The sequence below is a fragment of the Cetorhinus maximus genome, chromosome 4 (assembly GCF_964194155.1).
Source record: "Cetorhinus maximus chromosome 4, sCetMax3.hap1.1, whole genome shotgun sequence".
NCBI lineage: Eukaryota > Metazoa > Chordata > Chondrichthyes > Lamniformes > Cetorhinidae > Cetorhinus > Cetorhinus maximus.
Genome location: NC_135882.1, coordinates 13,404,274 through 13,429,811, shown reverse-complemented (window position 1 = coordinate 13,429,811; position 25,538 = coordinate 13,404,274). Strand labels below are relative to the sequence as shown.

The window sequence follows — 25,538 nt, the reverse complement described above, 5'->3', positions numbered from 1 at the left end:
GCAAGTGTTCGACCAGTGAACTAAATACTGAAAGTGCTGGAAGACCACCTCATGTCATCAACAAGAACTTAGAAATTTGGAAGACATCGATCAAAATCAACCCACCAAATCCTGTACTCTGGAATTGGAGCTATTGAACTGCTTTATCCCACCCTTAAAATCCATGTATTTGTATGTCTTGTATGTTTGTGTATAGTGATTTAAGGAGGAGTCGAGTTTAGGTTATAGAGTTAGAAATTAACAGTTCATATTTCTTTCTTTTGCCACTGGTTAATGACACTTTGTTCAATAAACAGCTATTTACTTATTAAGTTTACAAACCTGGTGCTCATGTTCTGTTAACCTAAATTAAATAATTAGGTGGGTTGATCAAACTTTTTTCATGTTTGTCGTGGCTTGGGGAGCAGTGGGGCTTGATATTGCAGCGCACTATCCCCAGTGAGTCGTGACAGCACCCACAACATGGGTGCTGCCTGTGCTGTAGATGCTGTCCTTTCTTGGATTCCATCCTCCCCTCCACGTAGCCTCACCATCCTTTTACTCCAAGCATGTACGTCATGGAATTCCAGGAGGTAATATTATAAGTATCAGTTATGATGCCATATGCCTTCTGACACCATTGCAATATCAACTTAATCACTTCTGCACATGTCATGCTATGCTCACCTACACAACGATTTATTCAGCTATAAATTAATTTTATTACTGATTAAAAAGCCACACTATACTCATTAGGCTGTCAGGCTAATTAAGTTGGTTGAGTAATTGCGCTTTACTTTATAAAGAGCTCTTGCTATCTGGTCTACAATACAATGATGTGCATTTTCCAGTGTAACATTGGAAGAACAGTCTGCAGATAGGTAGGTCAAAGCAATACAAAACCCTGAGAATTGTGTTGTGCAGGGCGACATGGACGCTTGAGGTTTTGGTGTCAGTGGGAGGAGAGTGAAATTGTGTTGTTGAGTGGCAGTTTAAAGAGTTTCAAAATAGAATCTAGTTTATGGCCTGGATTACCTCCTGGGTGGTGGCGGTGTTGGGGGTGGGTGGCGAAATCACTGCCAGAAGTGGATTGGGAATTCGAAGGGAGAGCGGGGTGAGTTTCCCATGGCTGTTTTTAGGGCAGACATCTGTCTATAGGCTTTTCTGCTTAGGTTGTATAGGGAAGGTAAATCCAACTCTTGTTCATTAAATGCAGTCAAGGTCATCGGTATTGATTTTTATGCTTGATCTTGTGAACCACATGGCCAGAACTGTGTCCAAGGTTTGATTTTTTTTCTCTCTGGTCTAATTCCTAATGTAAGTCAAAACGTAGACCAAATTATTTTAATAAAAGTTAAAAGCCACCTAAATCACAATTAACCTTATGTAATAGGAAAGCAGATCATAAATATTGTGCTTAAATTGATCTCTTTTTCTATACAGCATGTTTTAGACACTCAAGAATGGGGCGTAGATGCAAACTCGGTAGAGCACCAGATAAACGAGCAAAGAAGATATCATAGGAGCCTAGAAGACTTTCGCTGGAAAATAGATAGAGCCAAAACGGAACTGGTAATTATGCAAAGTCGTTGTTGAATATTTTCCTCCAAAATTATGCTTCACTATAATGGAAGCATATATGGAAAGAAGGTTACTACTGCACTTGGAACAGTATTCCTGAAAGAAGGTCTGTACTTCCAAAATATTCTCCAAACTGGCCTTTGTTACCAGAGACCCTGCCAAAAATGGAATGTTTGGTTTTCAAGCAAACTGGAAAAATTCATTTCCTGATATTGTTGCACTGTCTTGAGTTAAAATCTTCCGAGATTGGAAAAGTATATTGGCTGAGGTTTCTGCTGCTGCAGTGGCACTGAGTTGCAGCCCATTAAAGTAAATGGAAGATCGCTGTATGGGACTACAGAAGTGAAAATTCATGGCATGTGTTATTGGTTATGAGGAGATTCCATTTTTGGATGAACTATATGTAAAGCTACAGATTTATCATTTTTAACATTTATAAAGGAGCATGATATGTAATCAGAAATAGTCTAACAAGTATTAACTTTATGATGGGAGTATGTATGAAGAGCAGTAAAGTGAATGACAAGGGCACTTTTTATAATTGAAACTGAGAATTAGTGAAGAATTTAAGAACACCATTGTGTCTTAGTGCAATGTAGCTAATATTTTGCTGAGAGCTACAGGCCCAGGAAGTGTCTTGCTTCAAGTCATATTGGAATATTCCAACATGTTTTACTGTGGACTGTGCCATTCCTCACATCGGGGGTAGAGCTACCAGGTAGTTATTTCCATATTTCAAAGTACAGCTTGAGGGATGCTGGGAAGGCACCAACAGTTTTACTCTAGTTTAGGGTTAGAAGAGAGAAAGAAACTGGTGCTGTCTCTTGGTTCTAGTAGCATCCCATGTGTAAGCCAGCTGTGAGCAGACAGCAAAGATGTGCAGCAGATGCTTTACCTTGTAGTATAGTTGAGGAGGTGGGCTGCAAGCGGTCCTGGAGTCATGTACGAGGGCCGTTGTTGTGTTATGAGAACCACTGCCTTGGCAAATAGCTCCAAAGTCTTGGAAGGTGTGTTACTGCCAGCATTGAGGACTGGAATCTTGTAGCCATTACAGTTTTTATTGCTGGTCCCCTATGGCTTTAGAGACTATCCCTGGAGATGACCATCTTGGTAAAATTGTTAAATTTGCAAGATTTTGAATGCTAGATGACACACTTGCTTCTGTTGGTAACTTTTAAAGTTTTAGTTAAGCTTATCTACTCAACAGTTCCCCCCCCCCCCCCCCATAAAAGGAACTTTATAAGCAGATATGAAAGTGGTTTGTTTCCACAATGTAGTTTACGGTTGGGAAAAGAAAGGGCATTTAGCATTGACCTCGGTCAATAATATTTTACGTGTATCTCATAAATATTCCAATGCGCTGCAAGATACATGTTAGTGCACTTAGCTGTGCTGTTGCTGCTTTGAAATGAGATTGCTGCACAATTAGGATTCATTCACACTAGACGTAAAGTCAACCTAAATTGCATAGGTCAAGAACACAAGGCATCTTCAGACTTATTTTCCAGTTCTACGCTGACTTAATCAGTGGCCCATGGCCCCTGCTTGGGCCTCCCCCATTCTTTAGAGGAGTACCAGGCACCTGTAGCTCGCTGCAAATATTACAACGAGGCACAATTTTTCATTGACATTGCTGGCCTCCTGGTTCAGCCGTGCACTGGATGCGTGCTATCAGTTACGCATCTGCAAGCAGAGTGGAATGAATTTCAAGCCCGCTGTATTTGCAGAACTAGAATGGTAAATCTTTGCCGGCTAATGTAAGTGCCACATGACCCAGCATCCAATTTGCACAAATACAGCTTAGGATGTTAACCTTTAATTGTCACTCGTGCTGCCCTGCGGATGCCTGCCTTACCTTAACAGTAAAGCTTTGTATGGAATTGAAAGATTACTTTTAAAAGCCTCTTTTATATTGTACTAAGCTTTGCGTGGGTTAGATTTTAATTTTCACCACCAGGTGAGAAACTAGTGGCAGCCTGTTGTGCAGCCCTCCTGATTTTGTTTTATGACTTTCCAAACGCAGGTATATAACGTGTGGCTGATCCTTATTGTTGCGTTTGCTGCCTGCCATTGAAGGTTAAAATCCCTCCTGCTTACCTCCTGGCATCATGTTCTTGTCCTTGTGGTTGAAATCCAGAAGTAACTTAGATTTGCTAAAATCTGTGTCTGGGAGAGATCCAGATAATAATGGGTCTTTCTGATTTGCTGGTTGTGGCAAATTCCAACAAGCTTGCTTTCTGGTTGGAGCAAACTGCACAAGACATGGATGTACTGAGCTGGTATCATCAGCAAGGGTCTTGTGTGATATAAAAGAAGTTCCCGTTAAATTATTTGCTGCTTAATTACACCTCAATGTGGATTTGAGGATTGCAAGAGGCTTGACTGCTGCTGTAAATACTTAATTAGATATAGTGACTGTTTAATCAGTTTGCCAAATTGATCATTATATCTGGATCCCACTGTCTAATTACTAATGCCACTTTTCTGATGATATTGCAAACCAAATATCTAATGATGCTTGTGCATTCAGAAGTTCTGATTGCTTTGCCTTCCTCTCCTAGAAAGGCAACTATTCTGACAGCAACAGAGAAAGCATACTAGCAATGGAAAGTGAATACGAAAACATTTTGGTAAGCATAAGTCGTTCGTAAAGCTAAAAGATGTTCTTGATAATTTAGTTGGACAAATAATGAGTGTTGATTTTTACGTGCATGCTAGAAAGCTTCAGCGGATAGGCTTGATCAACTAAGAAAGCTCCAGGACATAATTTCAGCCACCAGCCAGGAAATTATGTGGATCAATGAACGTGAAGAAGAAGAACTTGTTCACGATTGGAGTGATAAGAACACAAAGATTGCTGAAAAACAAGAAGCTTTCTCTGTAAGTCTATATATTTTAGAGCACCATAAAACTCACCAAAGCTGCATTCTACAGATACAAGTTAGAATTGTAAATTATCTTCCTGCAGCCCACCCCCCAAAAAAAATAATTCAACCAGTAGGGTTGGATGAGGGTGGCACCATTCATGCTGAAGATAGAAATCAATCTTTGTGTTTACTTCAGAAATCTGCACGTGTGTTGATGCCAAGCATTTTTTTAAAAATGAGTGGTACTTGCTAACTGGCTGGCTTTACTGAGCCAATCTTGAACAAAAACAAGCACTCATGGCTGTGAAAGTAGAATTATTACTTCTGTCCATGTACCATTTTTCACTCCAGTTTCTTTTTCATGCTCATCTCACCACCTTTCCCCAAATTTCCTGGCAGTGAAATTTTAAATTATTGGCAAATGTCATGCTTTCAAAGTTGGAACTTTGATCCAATAAAATAACCCAAGAAAAGGTTCACCCTTAAGCCAAAGTCTTTTTGTAGTTTTCAGTCATCATTAACCTATAACCAGCATTATATCTTGGGATAAAATTGTAAGCTAGCATTCCATCCACGAAGCCTTGCTTGACCAGGAAAGATTGGATATGGAGGCCAATGCACAAGCTGCTAGCCTCACATTATCTTTAAATCAAAAGAAATTGAACCGCAAATCGGATGTGTTGCTCTCCTTGCCTAATTGTATTACATAGAAAGTACAGCACAGAAACAGGCCGTTCAGCCCAGATGGTCAGTGCAATTGTTTATGTTCCATCTGAGGCACCTCTCACCCTACTTCGTTTAAACCCTATCTGCATACCATTCCACTCCTTTATCATGTACTTATCTAGGTTTCCCTAAAGGCATCCATGCTTTTCATCTCACCTACTCCATGTGTTCTACATTCTAACCACTCCAGGTAAAGAATTTTCTCAACCCTTAACTGGATTTATTAGTAACTATTGTATATTTGTGGCCCTTACTTTTGGAAGCCCCACAACTGGAATCATCTTCTCTACATCCACCTTGTCAGGTTCCTTCATAATTTTAAAAGCCTCTATAGAAAAGTCTGTCCAGCTTTTCAGTATTTCAGATTTGTATTGTTTTATGCACCCTTATGGAGTTGCCATAGTATTTACATCCTGTGTAATTAACCTGTGGTAATGAACGCAAAATTATATGAATGCCAACAGTACGCTACTATCCAGTGGAATGGAGGAATTGGCCAGGAAATTATGGAAAAACAAACTGGCAATTTTTAAAAAAAGAAATATATAACTTCTGCATTCCACCAACAAGTGGAACATTGAGGAGCCAGGGTATGGTGGAGAAGCTGAAATGCTTTCTGATAGAACAGCACCTGGATTGTGCTTCGTGTTTTGAAATAGCTCCTTTTAACTCCCTTTGAAATCCATAAGTTAGACGGTTAGAATGGCCCTCAATTTCGGAACATATTGGTCCTGTTGTCTCTGCAAGCGAAAGCAATATGTTTAAGCCTTGCGTCTTTATTGAATTGCCCAGGAGCTTGGGGAGCCTATAATTCCCTCAGGCATTACCATGGAGAAAGCATCAGTCAATCAGAATTCACTTGCCAAACAATTAGCCCATTTTTCTCTTCTAGTATAAATTTTTGTGAACGTTTGAAATTTGGCATTCTTGCATTTGTCCTGGTGAGTGCAAGACAAAAACCTTTGTCACAGGTCTCTCCACCAATATTAAAGGTCTCTACTACCAAGCGACTGTTTACTGCTTTGCTTGTGTGCAGCTTATGTTTAATTATTTAAATTTTACTTGCTTTTGCTAGATGATGATGAGCCAGTTGGAAGAAAAGGAAAAGCAATTAAACAGACTCAAACAAGAAGGTGACCAGCTAGTAGCAAGTAATCATCCTGCAGCTGACAAGATTGAGGTGGGGGTGCCTGGTTAATCAATCATTTAGGGGCACTGTAAATCTTGACTTAGTCTTGTCAATAAAGTTTACTATCAGATTTAGAGATAGGGAAGTGAAAGCACTTCTACACATACTCAAATGTGGAGCATGATCACCATTCATTACCTAGGTATCTGTACAAGATGCTAGTGACAATTGATACAAGCCTGAAAATTAGATTGGATGCCGCAATTGTATCAAACTCCTTTGCTGTTTTAATGGATGTATTTAAAATAAGTGAATTAATGCCCCAGCAGGCAAGAGTTTGATACAAAAGTGGGGCAGAAATAATTGCTGAACTCTTGGGTCTTGAACTTGGCACAATACATATGTAGCATTTGTTGGATGGAAATTGTGTTATTTGATATCTCCATGAAGGCTTTACCCACCATTCATTTTCTATCTTGATATAATGTTAAATTAAATGTGATTAAAAGCATGTTAAGCGTTTGTATTCTTGCTGTTATTTCCAGGCTAGAGGTGCCACATGTGTATGTTCTGGAAAATCCTAGAAATAAGCGTTTAGTATTCAATTTTGACCTGAGTAAATCCTGTTACAGTACATGGGCTCCAATATTAAACTCCACCTTTTTAAGAGTCAGTATGTATAGACCAAAAAAATAATTTTCATGCTTGTTCTTTTAAAAAAAATCAAGAGGCTTCATCTTGCAATAAAACAGATACAGTTGCTGCCCGAAGCCACAAAGCAAATTGTCAACCCCATTTACTATTTTCAATGTAAATTACAATTACTTCCAATGGAACAAATGCTGTCAGCCTATAATTGCCGAAATTACATCCCTTGAATTGCAGGAATTACTTAATGTGAAATTTGACCAAAGCCTTTGTATTAGAACATATCGGTTTGGTGGTAACCTTTGGACCATCTTTTTTGCCTTTAACTTATATTTTATTTATCTTGATTTTAAAAAGAATTAAACTGGCTTTGAATTGTCAGTTAACATTTCTCACTAGACATTTTTGCTCTCCTGTACACAGGACGTGTGGAAGTGTCAGCTTCACTTTGACAATGCCATCACATTTTTAAAAAAAAAAGTAACCTAGTTTGCAGTTTTTGAAGAACACAGATTTTGATTTGATTTTTCTGTGTAAAAGCCCCACAGATTCAAAGCAGCAAATGCTGAATATATGAATGAAAACAGAAGAGCTGGAAATAAACTGCAGGTTCTCCAGCACTGGGGGAAACTTGTGTAGTTTTATAAGATCACTGACAGCTACATAGTGTTTTCCAAAACAGAAGTGCACTATGGTAACTCCTGATCATATGTACATATATATCATATTTACTACCTTCAGAAATGTGTATCAGGACAGCAGGACTCAAAATGATATTGATAACTTCTAGCTTGTATAAAAATAATCATATTAATCATAGCAAATTATACATTTCTATTTTATCATAATCTGATTTTTTTATTGAACCTGCAGAATATATATTAATAGAGAAAATTGTGTACTTTTTTTGAATTTCAGGCCTACATCGATACTCTACAGACACAGTGGAGTTGGATTCTCCAGCTTACCAAGTGCATTGAAGTTCATCTGAAAGAAAACTCCAGTTACTTCCAGGTATACTATCTGGTTCAGCAGATCAGTCAATGTAACTTAAATCTGAAAATAATGTGTGTCCTATCAGTTGAGGTACTTGTAGGGCTATTCCGTTGCTTGCTTTACGATAGCGGATGTTTTTACTTTGGCTGTTGCGGATGGGGCACAGTGAGGTGGAAGAAAGCAGAACTAATGTTATTTACTTTGCCCTGTGGATTCGCACCCTCAATCAGCCTTAACTATGGCACCAAGGAAGGGGAAAAGCTGTTTACGGAAGTGGTTAGGTGTCAAAAGATACAAGTTTATTGGCTAAATTGCATTCTTCATTATACATTTGTGAGATTCTGTTCATGCTCATATATATTAACTCCCATGCTCTTTTCATTTTATAGTTTTTTGAGGATGCTCAAGCAACTGAAAACTCATTGAAGAAAATGCAGGACTCCCTAAGAAAGAAATATGCCTGTGATAGGTCAACATCATTGCAGCAATTGGAAAAGATGATTGCAGAATCAGAGGTATTTAATAAATAATTTTAAAGCGGAGATTTCCAATGTTAGGTGAATTATCAGATCTGTTAAGTTTTCTAAAGATCTGAAAATTAAACATTGGGTGTGATTTTCCTGTGCTTTGCCTTGTGGAGCGCCCTTTCTCCAGGTGTAAAGGGGTGGAGACCTACTGTGGTATGTGTCATCTCCTGCACCTCTGCATTGCACAGGAGTTTCCATGGGAGAGGGGAGCTGGGTGTCTCTGACTGGTGGTGTCCAAGAACAGCCAGAAAGCCTGAGGATTGATAGTGAGACCTGCAGCTGCATTTTACTTCTGTTTTCTGATGCTGGCCTCTGCTAATACACTGGCCTGTACCAGGTATGCCCCAAGTCATATTAATAGCCTGCAACACCAAACTAAGCAGTAGTTCAGCTCAATGGTGGCAGGGGAAGGAGGGATTCGAGCAATCAGAGCAACTAACTTTATGGGCCATTACTTTTGTTTAAATTCTTTCTGGAATGCCAAAGCATGAGACATTAGCCAGTATTCAAGCATACAAATTGAATGGTTTCTATGTACTTAGAGTCTTGGGCCTCTCGACCTCTACTGTAACGCAGTAGCACATTTACAGGAACATGTGATCCCCAGTGACTTGTTTCTTACAATTTGGCTTTTGAGTTTTTCGTTTATTAATATGCTTTCTTTGTTTTACTTTGGCAGAAAGATCAAGAGAAAATTCATGAATACAGAAGACAGGTGTCAAACCTGGTAAACAAATCAAAGAAGATAGTACAACTGAAACCACGTAATCCCTCTATTAGTACTGATCATCGGGCCCCAAACCAAATTGTTCTCAAGGCTCTTTGTGACTACAAACAGGATCAGGTATAATTTCTGCTGAGCATTTTGCTAACTGATCCTTGCCAGTTCAATCACTTTTGTAAATCTTTAAAATAGCCAGTGCACATTGGGATTTCTATTTTAAGTGCTGAGAGACTGGCTGGTAGATTATATTTTTTGTGAATATTTGGACCAATAAAGCATGCTCATTGTAGAATGCAGTAAGAGAATACGCTTGCTTTATATTGTTATCACAATCCAAATCATTGGAACATGTGGGATATGTCTAGTCAAAATGAGAAACTACCCCATTGTATACAAAAGCAAAATACTGCAGATGCTGGAAATCTGAAATAAAAGCACAAAATGCTGGAATACTCAGCAGGTCGGGCAGCATCTGTGGAAAGAAAGAGTTAACGCTTCAGGTCACGATGACCTTTCATCTGATGATAGGTCATCTTGACCTGAAACATTAAATGTGTTTCTCTCTGCAGATGCTGCATGACCAGCCGAGTATTTCCAGCACTTTTTTGTATTTAGTATCCATTGTGTAATTTTGTTAAATAGAAAAAATGGAAGTATTAAAAACGTTCCTCAACACAACTGAATTGAGCACCACAAAAATCCATTGAGTGTTCTATCTCTTAATTTACTATGATTTCCTTTTGTTTCTTTCCCATATTTGTTTAGTCAATTGTAAAATGAGTTAAAATATGGTGACTCTGGAACATTCAGGTGTCATAATTTTTTTTAGGTGTTATGCCTAGGTAACCAGTCCTTGGATATAAACCGATAGTTATTTGTGACATTAATAAAATATTTATTGAGTATGAGGTCATATTTTTGCTAAAATTAGTGTCAATTCAAAAGAGTTTCTGATCTAACTAGAGTCAGGCCAGGCCCATTATGATGGTAATGGTGGGCTTGTACAGCATAATTTCTAAAATTCATTTTGCTAAACTTAGGTTATGCCTGTAGATTTTTTTGCTTTATATCATATCAGATTGCAGTACAATTGACAATTTTTTACACCATAAATTTTGAATTACCGAGTAATTTGAATAAGCCATTGTAATAAAACTGCATTGAAGGCTATTTTTTAAAGTGCCAGTTGAATTATCCAGTAATGCAAATTAAGCAATTTTAAATTAATAGAAGCTGACTGCACTGGCACTTTACATGTTAGTGATTGAGAACTGTTTCAGATTGTGAATTAAAAGTATCTCCCAGGAAACATTTTATTAAATATTGAAGTGTGTTTGTTTAAGTAAAAATTTCCTATAGCTTACCGGAACCAATATGCTAAATAGTGACGAAATTTACTTCTAGTCGTTTGATAGTACAGAACTTGAGTATTGCTGAAAAAGGAGACATGTCCGAAGCTTTTCATCATGCACTCATCAGGACACTCTGCAAGAATACCAATATAAGGGGAAAACAACAATTTATACTGTATGTGAAGAGAATGCTGATTGGTTGTCAAGTGGCGTTGCCATGGAGAATGCACCAGTGATGGTGACTGACAGTTAACTGCCAAGCATTGTTTGAAATTTAAACCAGGCAGCTTGGCCCTGATTAGTCAAGGCATTGCCCTGAGGAATGAGTCACCATTACTGGTCCATTCTCCATGGCAATGCCTCTACCAATCAGAGTCCACTTGCCAACCAATCAGCACTCTCTTCACATGCAGTATAAATTGTTGTTTTCTGCTTATGTTAGTATTCTTGCGAAGTGTCCTGATGAATGCAAGATGAAAAGCTTCTTTGTGTCTCTTTTTTTTCAGCAACACTAAAATTTACTACATTGTTCATTCCTTGAGGAGTCATAATATGCTTTTAAATAATTTTGCTACAATTCTAATATATTAATTCTCTTTTAATTTTTATTTTTCAGAGGGTTGTCCATAGGGGAAATGAATGTATTTTGTTGGACAACTCACAACGCAGTAAGTGGAGGGTGATAGGACCTGGTGGGATGGAAATGATGGTTCCGTCTGTTTGTCTTCTCATCCCACCTCCAAATCCTGGTGCAATTGAGCTTGCGAACAAGTAAGAAACTATATCACCTGTTCCGTCATTTGTTGTTTAAAGTTAAATACAGTTTGGGTGCTGTGATTGTTAAATTATGCTTTATTTGTTCTTTGAAATCAGAATTGATCAGTATTACGAGGCCATCCTTGCTCTGTGGAATCAATTGTATATTAACATGAAGAGCTTGGTATCTTGGCAATACTGCTTGAGGGATGTCGAAAAGATACGCACTTGGACCATTTCAGTGGTAGGTACTTCAAAATAAATTTTTGTTCTTGAAATCTTAGCTGTTTTTAGGAGTTTCATAGTAGCAAATGAGGCAACTCAAAATACTGAAAATATCAAAAGTGTATGTCATTTCAGTATTGGTTAATTGAGAGACTGAAGTCCCACATTAGCCATGTGCAATACACCGATCAGAGACAAACCTCTTTCTCAGAGGAAACAAGGGAGGACAATGGCTTAGATTTTGCTGTAGTCATGATGGGAAAACTGTCAATGTTCACTCATTGTCCCACTAAAACCGGGAGCAACTTTGAGAGTCCAGGTGAGCGGGGGATAACGCGGAAATTCAGAAGTTGCGGTTGGGGTATCCACCTCCATAAGGTGCACTGTAGAGGTTCCTACAGACTGCAATCAATATTGCAATCATGGTGAAAGCTTCCACTTCTACACTTAATCTGGCTGTAAAACCTTTATAAAAATTACATTTTGTTGAATGAGATGTAATTGGGTTTTTAAACAGTGTACTAACTTGATAATTGCTGCTAACTACCCTTGTTGGACCTGAAAGGCTGATTTTATATTTGGAGGATATCACGTTTCTCCACCATGATAGCAAAAATTCTGCTTATAAAAAAAAAAATTATTTTAAAATGTCTGTTTATCTTTATTTTAGCTTCAGTCATATGGGGCAGAATCTTCTGCTGTTGGGCGGGCCGGTTGGGGTCGGGTGCGGAGCCGATCGCTGCCCGCGATTGGCTGCGGGCCCAGCGCTCAGCTCGCCTGGTAGCACTCAGTACTACCTGTGCAGGCGGGGGGAGGGAGGTAGAGTCGGGGCCTGTGCTCTTTCGCACATGCGCGCAAAAGAGCGCAGAAATCTCCCTGAGGCATGGAGCTGCCTCAGGGAGATTAAGCTCAATTTGAAACTTCAAAATAAAGAAAGTTTAAAAAATCATTTACACATGCCCCCTCATGGGACAGCGTCACATGAGCTTGGGACATGTTTATGAAATGTTTAAAAAATATTTAGTAATTTAACGAACCCTTCATGAAACCTCATCCCGCCCGAGGATGAAATTTCTTGAAAAATGTGAAGGCCGCTTGGGCTCTTCGCCTGCCCGCCAACCTTAAGGTTGGACAGGCAGCCATGTCAGTTCCCTAAATTGGTTGATTAATGGCCTTAACAGGCCTTTGACAGTTCGGCGGGCACGCGCCTGCCGAACGCAAGATCGGAATGACTCGCTGTGACGTTGGGGCGCACGTCTTACATGTCAGCATGCAGGGCCTGCCCCTGCACACTGACGGGAAAATTCTCCTCACGATTTTGTTACCTGAAAATTCAAATGAATACTGAAAGATTTTAAGTGCTTTTAACTTCTTGATTTGCGGCGTGTCAGTACTTCAATTTGGTTGGTTGCCCACCTGCTTGCTGACATCACTGCTGCTGCACGTCAAGATATATCTATTTGATTTGGCACCAGATTTAAACTGCTGTTGGGAAAGGGGAAATTTATGCCACAGATCATTAGATCTTTTTGGGCAGCTTTCTTTTGAGGTCACCGGTGAGTGCACTTGCTTCGCCACTGACCGTAAAGTCCAGGCCAATGACCTGTCCTGCTGTGATGAGCCAAGCCACCTGTCACAGTTAGTTTGTGGATTAGTCTGTAGTGTCAAGAGTGTCGCTGCTCTTCATCAGGTACATGAGACTTAAAAGATTTGCAAAATTAATGTAAAATGTTGAAAATGAGAAGGAAAATAAAAAAAACCTCATATTTTCTGTCTATTCAAGACTTGTAGCTATGTCAATGTATCAGTAATTACATTGTGAACGTCCATTAACAATCTTCTTGACTGGCAATTACATTGTTAAGACAACTGCTTGTTAAAACAGGTGATGGGCATTGGTTCAGAGGTGTCAGCTGTGGCTCAGTTCATAGCACCCTCGCCTTTGAATCAGAGGGTTGTGGGTTCATGTCCCACTCCCGGAAAACCAAGAACTGTGATTGTACTCAAAGAGTTGCAATCTGTGACTGTTGATAACTCGAAAGAGTATAAATGGTTGCAGCTGTAACACTCCAGTGTGGAAGGGACTGGGAGAGTCTGCTACACTGCAGAGTTGTCTTGAGAATGAACCAGCTTGAGGTAAAAGACTACCTTTGGACTCATTCTTCCACAGCAAGCATTTATTGTGACTAACAGCTATTAGAGAAATTTTTGACCTCTTCCAGTGAGGAGTCTCCCTTCTAGAAGTGTGCATCAGAAATTTGAGATTATGGCCTGAATTTTCACTCCTGGGTCGGAAGCACAGAGTTGGACGTTTCCCATCTCCTCAACCTCGACTTGAGAGAAAGTGCCCCAGAAGTTGGGATTTTTGTTCTGGAGTGGTGGGTGTTATGGCACAGCAGTTTTTAAAGGCTGAGTTATTTAAAATCCCAGAGGGAAACTTTAAACAACTGTCATAACCTATATTTTCAATTGGTATGTTTTGAGTTGCAGCTTTAAATTCAGGAATAAAACCACCGGTCCTTGAGAGGTTTTTATATCAAACTACATGAGATATTTATTAATTTACAACAAATTAAACATATACACATGGCCACAAATTACTACTGTTATAACTTTTTAACAAATCCCAAATTAGTCTCCACTAAGGCAACAATAATCAATAGATTTAACTAGACACCAGGCAAAGCATTTTCACCTTACGAATTTAAAATGAGGTTCCTTTCAATTTGGTTCCTTTGCAGACAGTTCTAGGCTTACAGACTTTGATCTTACATGCCTCTGCCTTTCACACAAACTCCTCTCAGGTTATACCCAGCCTGCCCTTTGAATGCAAATTCTCATTGTATCACCAAGCCCTTTGAACTTCACCTCTTCTAACAATAAAACCCCTTTTGTGTTACCAATTTTATTAGTAATATAAACATATTGCTTGGTGTCTCCTAGCTAGGTGCAAGATTTCACTCCCACTCTTGAATGCTCTATTCAACCAAAGTGCAAATGTATCCTCCACCTGCTATTTACATCTCAAAACTACTATACATCAAAGCACCCTGACTAGCTGGTTTTAATTCAGTTAAGACACACACAGACACACCCACAGACTAAACCTCTTTTTTAAAAAAAAATTTCCAATAACATTATATACATTAATAGCTTCATGATGGTGGGGTTCTCTGGGAGTTAGGCTGAGCAATCCTGGAATGAGTGCGGTGGTTGCCGGATGCGGAGGCGCGTTGCGCAAAAGGCCTGCCTCAGTACTCTGGTGCTGTGTTGAAATTTTTTAAAGAATTAAACATAAAACAGTACCCCGCCCACCCCATGGCTCCTCATACGCTCCAATCCAAAGTATCTGCCCATTCCCATGGCCCTTTATAGCCCCAGTGCCAAAACTGACAACTCATGCCAACAAAATCCCACCCACCACCCTTTGTTCTTAACAATTATCCCGCCAACACACCCAGTATCCACCATGGGCAGACCTCGAGAGTCGTGCTGAGATGAAATAATATAAAGTTCAAAGTATCTATTGCAGATTTTACTTTTTTACTAAAACACTCTCATAAAAGCCCATTCGCTATATTTACATTCCTTCAACTACATAATACCTTAAAAGAACAAATATTTATTCAAGTGCATAATCCCTTATTAAAAAAAAGCATTGGAATTCATAGTTCCACTTCAAAGAATCTATAACACTTGGAGCTGTCAATCAAACTGTGAAATGTCAGGCACCCTACTGTGATAATGGAAGGTTGTGAAATTAATGCATTAATCTAGTTATGGTAATCCATCAGAGTGAAATGGCAAGTAATGGTTTTTTAAAAAACACTCCAGATATTTTTTTTCAAAGATTTAAAGGACAGGAATTTCAAATGCCTGACAACTTGACAGTTGCCTTGACAGTTCATTTTGACACTTTTGACAGTTGCTTTTGACAGGTCATTTTGACACTTTTGACAGTTCCAGTTTGAGCTAGCCTGGCTAGCTCAGTCACTAGAGCGTGAGAACCTTCCAATGAACTTTACAGTTAGTTTATGCACTTTTTACGTACATTCATGCCTACTTTTGACAATCCCAAAGGGCACCTGTCTCTCCCAAGTAGCACCTGACTCCCCCCAAAGGTGCCCCGGGACCATATCCAAAAGGGTACCACACCTCTCCAAAGGACTCCACAAAGTTCAAACCTGCTGCTCCCAGGTCTAACCTGCACACATGTTTCACGCACCCAAAATTAGTCATGACTGGAGCAAGCTGCTAATTTACATGAGCAGCTGCTTCCGCAAAATGCCCATGCGTGAAAAGTGTCCCGCCCCCGTGAAAATGGTTAGGTGCAGGATGGGGGTAGGACTCCTGATTTATTTCAGTGGTGGTAAAATCTCTCACAGCTCACCTCCAGAGAGCTGTTGTGACCTGTGAAGGAATTAAGTCAAAAAAATTATCCCTTGCAAATAATCTCCCTTTTTTTTCAGTTACGGACGATGTCTCATGAGGATTATGAGCTCGTCATAAGAAACCTGGAAAGTAACTTTAAAACTTTCCAGCTGTATAGTAAGGATTCGCAATACTTTACTGATGCAGATAAGAGAAAAATGGAATCTGATTTTGGCTCGAGCAAGAAGCACTACGTAAACCTGGTGACCGTTTTGGAGGAAGAAAAAACTCATGGACAGGGTTTGTAATATTTACTATGAGACATTATGTTTCCTTAAAGAGATGTACAATTTATGAATATATATTACGAGAGACTCAAAGGGGAAATGCTAGGCCCATTAAGACAGATGAAAGTGAGACTATAATGCACAATCAGGACGTGGCAAACTTGTTAAAAGGATAATTTGTAATCTTTTTAACATTTGAGAGGAACACAAAATACCATGAGTACAAGGGAACCTAAAATAAGTTACGGGGGAGGAGCTTATAGCTTTTAATAACAATTAATGGGACTTGAAATAGACAAATTTGCTTGACTGACGGTTTTCACTGCATCTTATTAAGAGAAATGTGAGAGGAAATTGCAGATGTATTAGTCGTCATTTTCCACAGCACTCTAGATTGAGAAATTGTTTCTGTGGATTGGAAAACGGCAAACGTCACTCTGTTATTTCAGGAGGGAGGGGAGGAGAAACCAAAGAATTACAGCCTTGTGAGTTTTAACATCAGTTATGGGGTTACTGGAATCTGTCATCAGGGGCAGAGTGGCTGAGCATTTGAACAAGTGTGAGGTAATGTTGACATGGATTTGTCAAGGGAAGGTCATGTTTGACTGATCTAGTTGCATTTTTTTGAGGAGGTCACTAACATGGTGGATGGGAGAGTGTAATGTATGTATGTACTTGCAGAAGACATTTGAGGTTGTCCGGGGTAACCTTTTGATGTGGGTTGGTAATTATTTGGCAGGTGGGGGCAGAACGGAGGGATGATGGGAATGTACTCTGGTGGAATGTGACAAGCAGAACCCAGGGGCCTGTCCTCTGCTGTTATCTCACAGATAAAGGCTATTCAGCCCTTTGTACCTGTGCCAAACTCATGACCTCATGATCCTCATCTCCAACCATCCATTCCTCTCAAGTCCTTGTCTCCCAAATCTGTGCCCATCTTTCCCAGAGCCCTGAATCCCTCAAATCAGGTTTCTGTCCTGCCGCAATGCTGAAATGGCTCTTATCAAAGTCACAAATGACAACTGATGTGACTGTGACAAAGGTAAACTTTCCCTCATCATCCTTCTTGGCCTGTCTGCAGCCTTTAAAACAGTTGACTGCACCTCCAATGCCTCTCCACTGTCATCCAGCTGGGTGAGACTATTGATTACCTGGTTTCATTCTTATCTATCTAATCATTGCTGATGAATCACTTGCAATGATTTCTCCTCCTGTTCCTGCACAATTAAATCTGGATCTATCCTTTAGCCCTATCCTATTTTTCATCTTTATGCTGTCTCTGGGTGACATCATCCAAAAGCACAGTGTTAGTTTTCACATGTGATCAGTTTCAGTATTACATACAAACTTCTATCCACCGACAGAAATCCTGACAAAATCTGGGCAATGCTTATTTGTAAGGCAGATGTGAACCTCTTTCAAAAAAATAAAGTCCAAAGGAAAATATGTATCTTGCTGGCTAGGAGGATATTTTGGGAATTTGAGAGAGACTCCTTCCTCAGAGCATTGTTTTGTAAAGTTTGGCCTCATATGTTCAGTAGATAACATGCTTCCTCTTTTTTACTTTTTGACTATCAAAGTTTTAAGTAAATATTGAAGTAGCTAGAATAAAAATTTGTACGTAATATTTTGGAGCCTTATTCTGGGTTTTTCTTAACAATTTTCCAAGAAGTGATAGTCCAATGGAGTTCTTCATGAAAACTCTCAAAATTCTATGGCAGCATTTATTAGAACAAAAGAGATTACATGTTGATTTATCAGAAATGTTTAAAATTATTAAGGGGTATGAGAGAATAAATTGAAATTCGTTGTTTCCAGCAATTGAGAGATCTCAAATGAGGTGTCATAGATAAAAGATCAAGTGTAAGAGAATTAGAACAAAGAGCAACATAACCTTTAGTACTTGGATTGTTGAGACTGTGGTATAAGTTTTTCAACTGAGTAGATCAATTCAAATTAATGCTGGAGATAAATCAAACATTTTTCTGATATTAGCATTACAAGCAAGCCTATATACTTACAAGTAGGGTGTCCAGCAGGGATTAGGGACTACTAATTTAGGTGAGTTGCCAGTGAAAATGATCAAATAAGTATTTAAAGCAATCTTATTTATATAGTCAGAGAACTAAGAAAGATCAAATTGTTTGCTCTTATTTTGATTCAATATTATGGTTCAATTCTGAACTTATTGCTGTGTGACCTTTGTGTCATGCTAATACACCAGTAAATGGCAGTTTTGCACTGCAAACACTTGATTTCCACTAGACTGTTGAGGATATTTCATTGATTATCCGTTTAAAAAAAAAAGCTGATTTGAATGCCAAGAGGCCAGACCAGGAAAGTGGTTGAGTTGAGGAGAGGTCAGAAAACCAACAGGAGTTGGATCTGGGTGAAGGCGACATGATGAAATCAGGCTGCCAGCAAAGGAATAACTTGTCGTGTTCAGAGAGAGAAAACAATCTCACCCTAATATAATCTGGAAAAGTAAATTCACTGACAAAGGCTCACATGCTGCTCTCAAAAGACGTTATGCAGAATTTGAAGTATTTAAATGTATTTATTGTGTGAATTAAATATATACATAAGGACTAGGGTCAACTGACAGCAGCCAGTTGAAAGCTGGGGAACTGTCAATGTTGTGCCTATTTTAATTTGCGAAAGGTGCTTCTTTAGTTATGGTGGAGAATCAATGTTGCAGTGTTTTAATTTGCAGTGGCCAATGGACATACTTGCAAAATTAAAGCCTCAAACAAATGTAGAGATCCTCTTTTTTCTCCATCTCTGCCCCTGTGTTGTTCCCCTGCCCCTCAACCCAAAGAAAGTAGAGAAAGCACAATTCATGTCATGATATCATGATGAACTTAATAAAACAGCAGAGTAACTACCTGGTTAAGAATGGATTTTGAAAGAAATTAAGGTAAGAATAGATCAATTAATCTAATACCATACTGGAGGGTCCTCCGGTGTTGATGGGACTGTATGAAACACACATGGAATGCAGCCAGACAGATTTATACAGGTAGGTTGTAAATTTGCATTAATATTTCAGAACTTTAGCTTGTTTCCTTATTTGGGGAGGTGGAGTGCTGAGAAAAATGTTGCATTATCGTTTTGGAGGTTTTACTTTGCGGGCGGTTGTCTGCTTCATGAGACTAGTAGGATCCACGATGAGGCAAATTCTGTGTGGTCTATGAAGGGAGTGGCCTTCATAGAATTATTGCTTTTTCAAATCCCAAATTTTATGTTGTCTTCAAATGCAGGACAAGTAATAGTACCAGTAGTAACATCACCACAACAATCAGCATTGCCAAAGGTTGACATGAGTTTCCAACAGGAACTCCAAAAGATTCGTCGCCGTTTGGAACAGAATGAGCATAAAATGATGCAAAAAATACATCTCCTCATTGATTCTAATGTGCACGGGGACTTTGCACAAAGGATGACTGAGTTAGAGGTTAGCATGAATTTATCAGCAATCTGTGAAATTCTAAACTTTGAAATTTTAAGTTAGTAGCTGTTATTTTTAATGTTTATTTTCTGTTATTGGTGATGGATTTTATAAATATATACCAATTGCATCATGAAATTTGTTAATATGTGTGCAAAAATAGCTCTGAATTGATCACTACAAAGCTAATAATAGGTTATTTGGGAGAGGTGACTTGTTTCATTCAAGTACTTCAGATTTGAACTTTGGGTCCCAGAGCTGAAAGAAATGTTTTAACCTTTGGACCATCAATGCCAGGATAGGCAGCATTTGACAAAGGTACCCAAACATCTTTTATTTAATGTTTCTGGCTTTATTAACTTGGGTAATTTCACTGGGTATATTTTTTACTCTTTGAGTATTTAAAACAAGAGGGAAAAGGCAAAAGTAAAAAAAAAGAAAGAAATGATGGAAGACAGAGAAACAGAAATAGAAAGCTCTTCTTCATTGGATCAGAGATATTTATACGTTGCATCACAGCAATGTAATGCTGTATCTCTCCTAATATTTATGATTATGAAATGGAAAAGTTTTTTTGCATTGTAATAAAGTAGATTTAGAAAGGACTGGATGGTATAATCCTCTTTGAAACTAATGAGAAAATTTTCCTCTGTGTATAGGGGTAAATAACTGGCTGAGCAGAGTGCATAAGAGGAAAATTGGGCAGTTAGGAAGACTATACATTTTCTTTCCCTATATTTAAATGGCAGGAAAATTAGGCAGGCTCTACATAGGCATATGTCATTTGCCTCACCCTGCCTAATATTCATTTGTGCACTCTTTCCCAGTTGGTAATTTACCTCTAAGCACAACTGAAAATCTGCTGCTCCAGCTGTATGCTTAACAAACTGTCTTTTCACACCTCAAACCCCAACCCAGACTAAATGGGATGAAGGCTTCCTTTCTCTGCCAGGTACAGAAGTCTATGTGAAATGATTTTGGTCGGCCTGAAGCAAATCCTTTTGCATGAAGGCCCCCGACAGCAGAAAACCACCTCTATTCAACACTAACTTTCAATCTTAAAGTGGGAAATAGAAGTACAATGGTATGCCGTTTGGGTACTCATCTCTGGTTAGGCCTAAAATATGCTGAAGTAGAATAGAGGGATCTGTGTGTTAGAAGTGGCTGCACTCTATTGTAGACAGTCTTAAGGCTAACAAGAATGCATTGAAATTGGATTCTTCAATTATTAGCATATCTAACATTTTTTTTATCTGCCGCATTATTGGAGGTGTTAATTTTAAATGAGTCGAACCTTGTCAATAGTTAGCAGTATTCAAGAACCTAAGGCTAGATATTCTGCTTCAAAATTAGTGGATGGAAAATCACAGGCTGGGGCTGTGCAATTTCTGGTATATGCCTGAGTGCCAAAGTAGAAGATTTTTTCCAACTAATTTCAAGGCACAGGTGCGTGAAATAGGAAAGCACTCCATTAAACAATGCTATCAACTCTTATCATGATGGGTACAAAATACACCAAAGTAAACTTATTCTGTGCTCCTTCATCACAAAATAAAATTGGGCATTAATGCATGAAAATTAAGTAACGGACCCTTTAGTTGTTGGTTAATCTTTGTTTGCTACCTCTTAGAAAGAGTGCTTTTATCAGGCTTCTAGATTTCATTTGAAAGCTGTCTCAACTTTTTGAAGCCTAATTTTGTGTTTAACTTCAGTTTTTATAAAAAAATGTTGAACACTACCATTTTGTTAGCATGCTCATTTGTCTTTTTTTCTTCATCTTTTGATTATTTTTACAGCTTGCGCAAGATGAATTGAATACAATTGATGATGACTTTGTCAGCCTGCAGAAAAGGTGGTATAAGTCACCTAATATGCCAAGTGAGTCAAGAGCATTCTTTGAAATGGAATTTGGCCTGATAGGCCAAAGACTGAAGAATGGTAGTGATTTTTCTTCTGCCTATTTAGAGAGGTAAGAGAGAAAATGAAAACCATGTTTTATAAATTTAAGCAATCTAAATGAAACTGCAACAGATTATATGTATGTACGAATGTACTTTAGAATAGCATAAATGTCAAAAATGTATGCTTGTCTTTATTTTGTATAAATCTTGTGTCTAGTGTTGACGTTCCACAAAAGGGTTATAACCAAAAGTGTCAAGCAGCTTCAACAGCCATCTAATTGTTATCAGGATTTTGCAATCATCAGTTAGCTGAATTTCATGGTCAGCAGCGCAGTGATGGCTGTCATTGAATAAATCTTCGCACAAACCTACCATGGTGAGAATTTTGTTTGCCTTAAGAAAGGATTCCCTCCTGACGTTGGCTGAAGTGAGGCCCAACAGTGCTGTATAGCATGGTTGAACATGGGAGGCATTAATGGGCATGACTTACAGTCACCGCAAACACAAAAACTGTGCAGCTGCTGCAGTAAAAAGGCATTAGAAAATTAGATGTAGTAGACAATGATTGATTAATTTTACAAAATTAAAGAAATAAACATTTCAATTATAAGTGTAAACATTTTTTTAAGTCCAATATTTTGACCAGAAAGTGATCTTTAAAAAGTCTGATCAATCATGCTAAACAGTCATAGATTTTACTTAAAGATTTATCAAACTTTTAAAAGATTTAATCCTAAAAAATCATCTATTTTTACTTTTAAAAGATCCTTTCTGATGTGGGGAGGAGGCCCCTTACACTTCCTGGAAATACCAGGTATAACATTCATCAATAGTGAACAATTAATCTAAATACACATTGGATTCATGCTTGCCATTTGAAGTAGAGTTGGTTGGCCCACCACTGCTTTGGGATTTGCGTGTCACATATAGTGCACGTGTCCAGAAGTTGCAGGACCCCTCTGGCATCCGATAATAGCGAACTGTTACTGGTTCTACAGAATCCGGCCCAATAAGTTACCTTCAGTTACCAGCTTAGACCTCTTTCCCAGTAGGAGTATGTATGCTGTGCCTTTAAAGGGACAGACCAGATTAAACTTAACTTTAGCTGAGCAGGTACATATCACAACTGTGCTCCAGACTACCAGTGAACAACACCTCAGGAGATTTCACAGAATCACAGAATTGTTACGGTGTAGAAGGAGGCCATTTGGCCCATCATGTCTGCACACTCTCTGAGCATTTTAACTTAGTACCAATCTCCTCCTTTTCCCCGTAACCCTGCACATTGGATGATTATTTAAATAGAAACAATGCCCTCTTGAATGCCTCAAATGAACCTGCCTCCATCATACTTCCAGGCAGTGCATTCCAAGCCCTAACTACTTGCTGTTTGAAAGTTTTTTCTCACCCCACATTTGCTTCTTTTGGAAAATACTTTAAAACTGTGCCCTCGATCCGTTTACGAGCGGGAACAGTTTCTCCCTATCTACTCTGTCCAGACCCCTCATGATTTTGAAAACTTCTATCAATCTCCTCTTAGCCTTCTCCTTGCCAAGGAAAACAGTCCCAACTTCTCCAATCTTTCCTCATAACTGAAGTGTCTCATCCCTGGAACCAGTCTCGTAACCTCTGCTGCACTCTCACCAACGTGTTTACATCCTTCCTATAGTATGGCACCCAGAACTGTACACAGTACTCCAGCTGAGGTCTAACCAGTGTCTTTTATAAGTTCATCATAACCTCCCTGCTCTTGTATTCTATGCCCCTATTAATGAAGCCTAGAATACTGTATGCTTTAGTAACCGCTATCTCTACCTGTCCTGCGATCTTTAATGATTTAATGGTGTAAATATACACCCAGGTCTCTCTGCTCCTGCTCACCTTTTAGAATAGTATCCTTTTATTTTATACCGTCTCTCCATGTTCTTTGTACCGAAGTGTATCACCTCACACTATTGTTTATACATTTGTTTATTATTGTTTATACATTTAAAAATGTATAAACATGTAATGTCTATACATTTAAAAATATTGCATTACACTTCGAATACCAGATTTGTTACAGATGCAAAATAATCCTTGAAAAGAATTATAAAATGGAGAAAGAAAGCCAATTGTTCCCCACTGTGTAAAGTAGAGACAGCCATCTTCTATTTGACCTAAGGAGATGCTGAAAAGGAATTGACTTCTAATTGAATTTTGGATTTGTAATTGGAGCTTGTAGCCCTTGTAGGATGTACCATGTTATAGCGTGTTGCACCTTAGGAGCAAAATAATGTGCATAATTATAACGGTATAATGCTGCTGACCTTATTAAACATTGCATCTCTGATCTTATCAGGAGCAATCCGTTAGTTGTTACATTTCTATTTTAACATTTTTGTAAGATGGTCCCCTCACTGTTTAGACTTTCACTTCTGTTTGTGTTGCTCATAGGACTGGGACGGTTCCCACCAAACTACCCTGTTTCAAATGTTCTGTAAATTTACCACAGTGGAATGGGAATGGTATTTAAGTAATGTGAAGTGTTGCATGGTTTCTGTCAGCCTCTCCTCTCTTCCTGTAATGGAGATAACACAGATTACTGCATTTGGTTATCTAAAAACCTAAATGAAGTGACTCAAGTTTCAGTAACAGTTAAACCTGCCATTTTCAACAGGATTCTTCAAGTGACAGTCCATATTGTTAAACCTGGAGCTCCTCTGCCACCCTTACTAATGCGGCAGATTCCTTTTCTTGGAGAGTCTAAACAACTTTTTCAAATATTGGGTGAAATGATCAAAATGCTATTGGGCAGAATTTTATGACTCCTCTCACTGGCGGGATCTTCCGGTCCCACCAAAGTCGATGGGGTTTTGAACGGTTAGCTGCATTTTGTGCCCCCCGCCGAATAATTCCACCCATTGTAAATCTGAAAATGTTCGTATTTTAAATAATTGGCTGAAGTAGGCGGCAAAAGACTTTTGCTACTTTCTGAGATCATATAAACTTGAACTGTTGCTCATTACAAATGAATGTTTTTCAACATAATTTATTCCCATATCCTCTGCATCACCAAGGCAGTCTACTTACCCCTATGTGACATTATTTCCACCATGGCTCCTACGTATCTGTTGAAAGCTTCATCTATGCTTTTGTTACTTTTAGACTCAACAATCTCTGTTCTTCTCTGACGAGCTTTCCACATTGCATCCTCTGCAATCCTAAACTCATCCAACCTCTGCTGCCAAAATCCCTTTCACTCATTACCCATGTGCTTGCTGGCTGACATTGGCTCCTCATTCAGCAATGCTTTACTTTAAAAAATTTTATCCACTTTCAAATTTCTTCATGGTCTTTCCTCTCTATCTCTGTAACTTCCTGCAGCCCTACGATACCTCTGCTCTCATCTGATTTTTTTCACTACATCATTGGTAGCTCTGCCTTCATCTGCCTAACCTCTAGAATTTCCTTCCAAAACTCCTCTGCCATTCAACATCTCTCGTGTCTTTTAAGATACTTCTTAAAACCTGCCTCTTGGACCAAGCTTTGGTCACCTGCCCTGATATCACCTTATGTTGTGTCAAATTTTGTTTGATGATTGTTCTTGAGAAGGAAAATATTCCATCAGTACAGGTGATTGGCAAGGATGCATCGTAAGACATTAGGGGACTGTACATCTGTAGACAGCATAATCCAAATTCAGGTCAGTTACACCAATGTTATGACTGTGGTTTGAATTTGGCCCAGGCTTTTTCTAGAGGCTGAGACCATCAAATATAAAATTTAACGAAGGTACTTGAAAAACCTAAAAACTCAATTTTGTTGGTACGTTTAGTCATGTTATTGTGAAATATGGTTTTAAAATTTTGTTTAAACTCTTATTTTTGGACATTAGAAATTACAGTTTGAGAGGAAGAAAAGCAGCTTTTTTTTTAAAAGAAAGCATTTTGAGCAATCTGTGGGGAGCTAGTAGTCGGATTATGCAATCAATGACAAGACTACATTTTTAAATTCTCTCATGGGATGTGGGCATCGTTGG

General features: G+C 38.7%; 1 protein-coding gene across 2 annotated transcripts in view; it reads left to right on the top strand.

The window, feature by feature from the left end:
• Window positions 1–25,538, top strand: part of LOC144679508 (desmoplakin-like) — an 84,946-nt gene that overhangs the window by 24,300 nt on the left and 35,108 nt on the right. For both annotated transcript variants that reach the window (XM_078539949.1, XM_078539948.1), the window contains exons 5-16: window positions 1,423–1,551; window positions 4,122–4,190; window positions 4,279–4,440; window positions 6,229–6,333; window positions 7,849–7,944; window positions 8,316–8,441; window positions 9,133–9,297; window positions 11,146–11,300; window positions 11,403–11,529; window positions 15,980–16,181; window positions 19,429–19,622; window positions 21,413–21,585. In XM_078539949.1, the coding sequence (XP_078396075.1) occupies window positions 1,423–1,551; window positions 4,122–4,190; window positions 4,279–4,440; window positions 6,229–6,333; window positions 7,849–7,944; window positions 8,316–8,441; window positions 9,133–9,297; window positions 11,146–11,300; window positions 11,403–11,529; window positions 15,980–16,181; window positions 19,429–19,622; window positions 21,413–21,585 (1,703 nt within the window). The remainder of the gene's footprint in view (window positions 1–1,422; window positions 1,552–4,121; window positions 4,191–4,278; window positions 4,441–6,228; window positions 6,334–7,848; window positions 7,945–8,315; window positions 8,442–9,132; window positions 9,298–11,145; window positions 11,301–11,402; window positions 11,530–15,979; window positions 16,182–19,428; window positions 19,623–21,412; window positions 21,586–25,538) is intronic.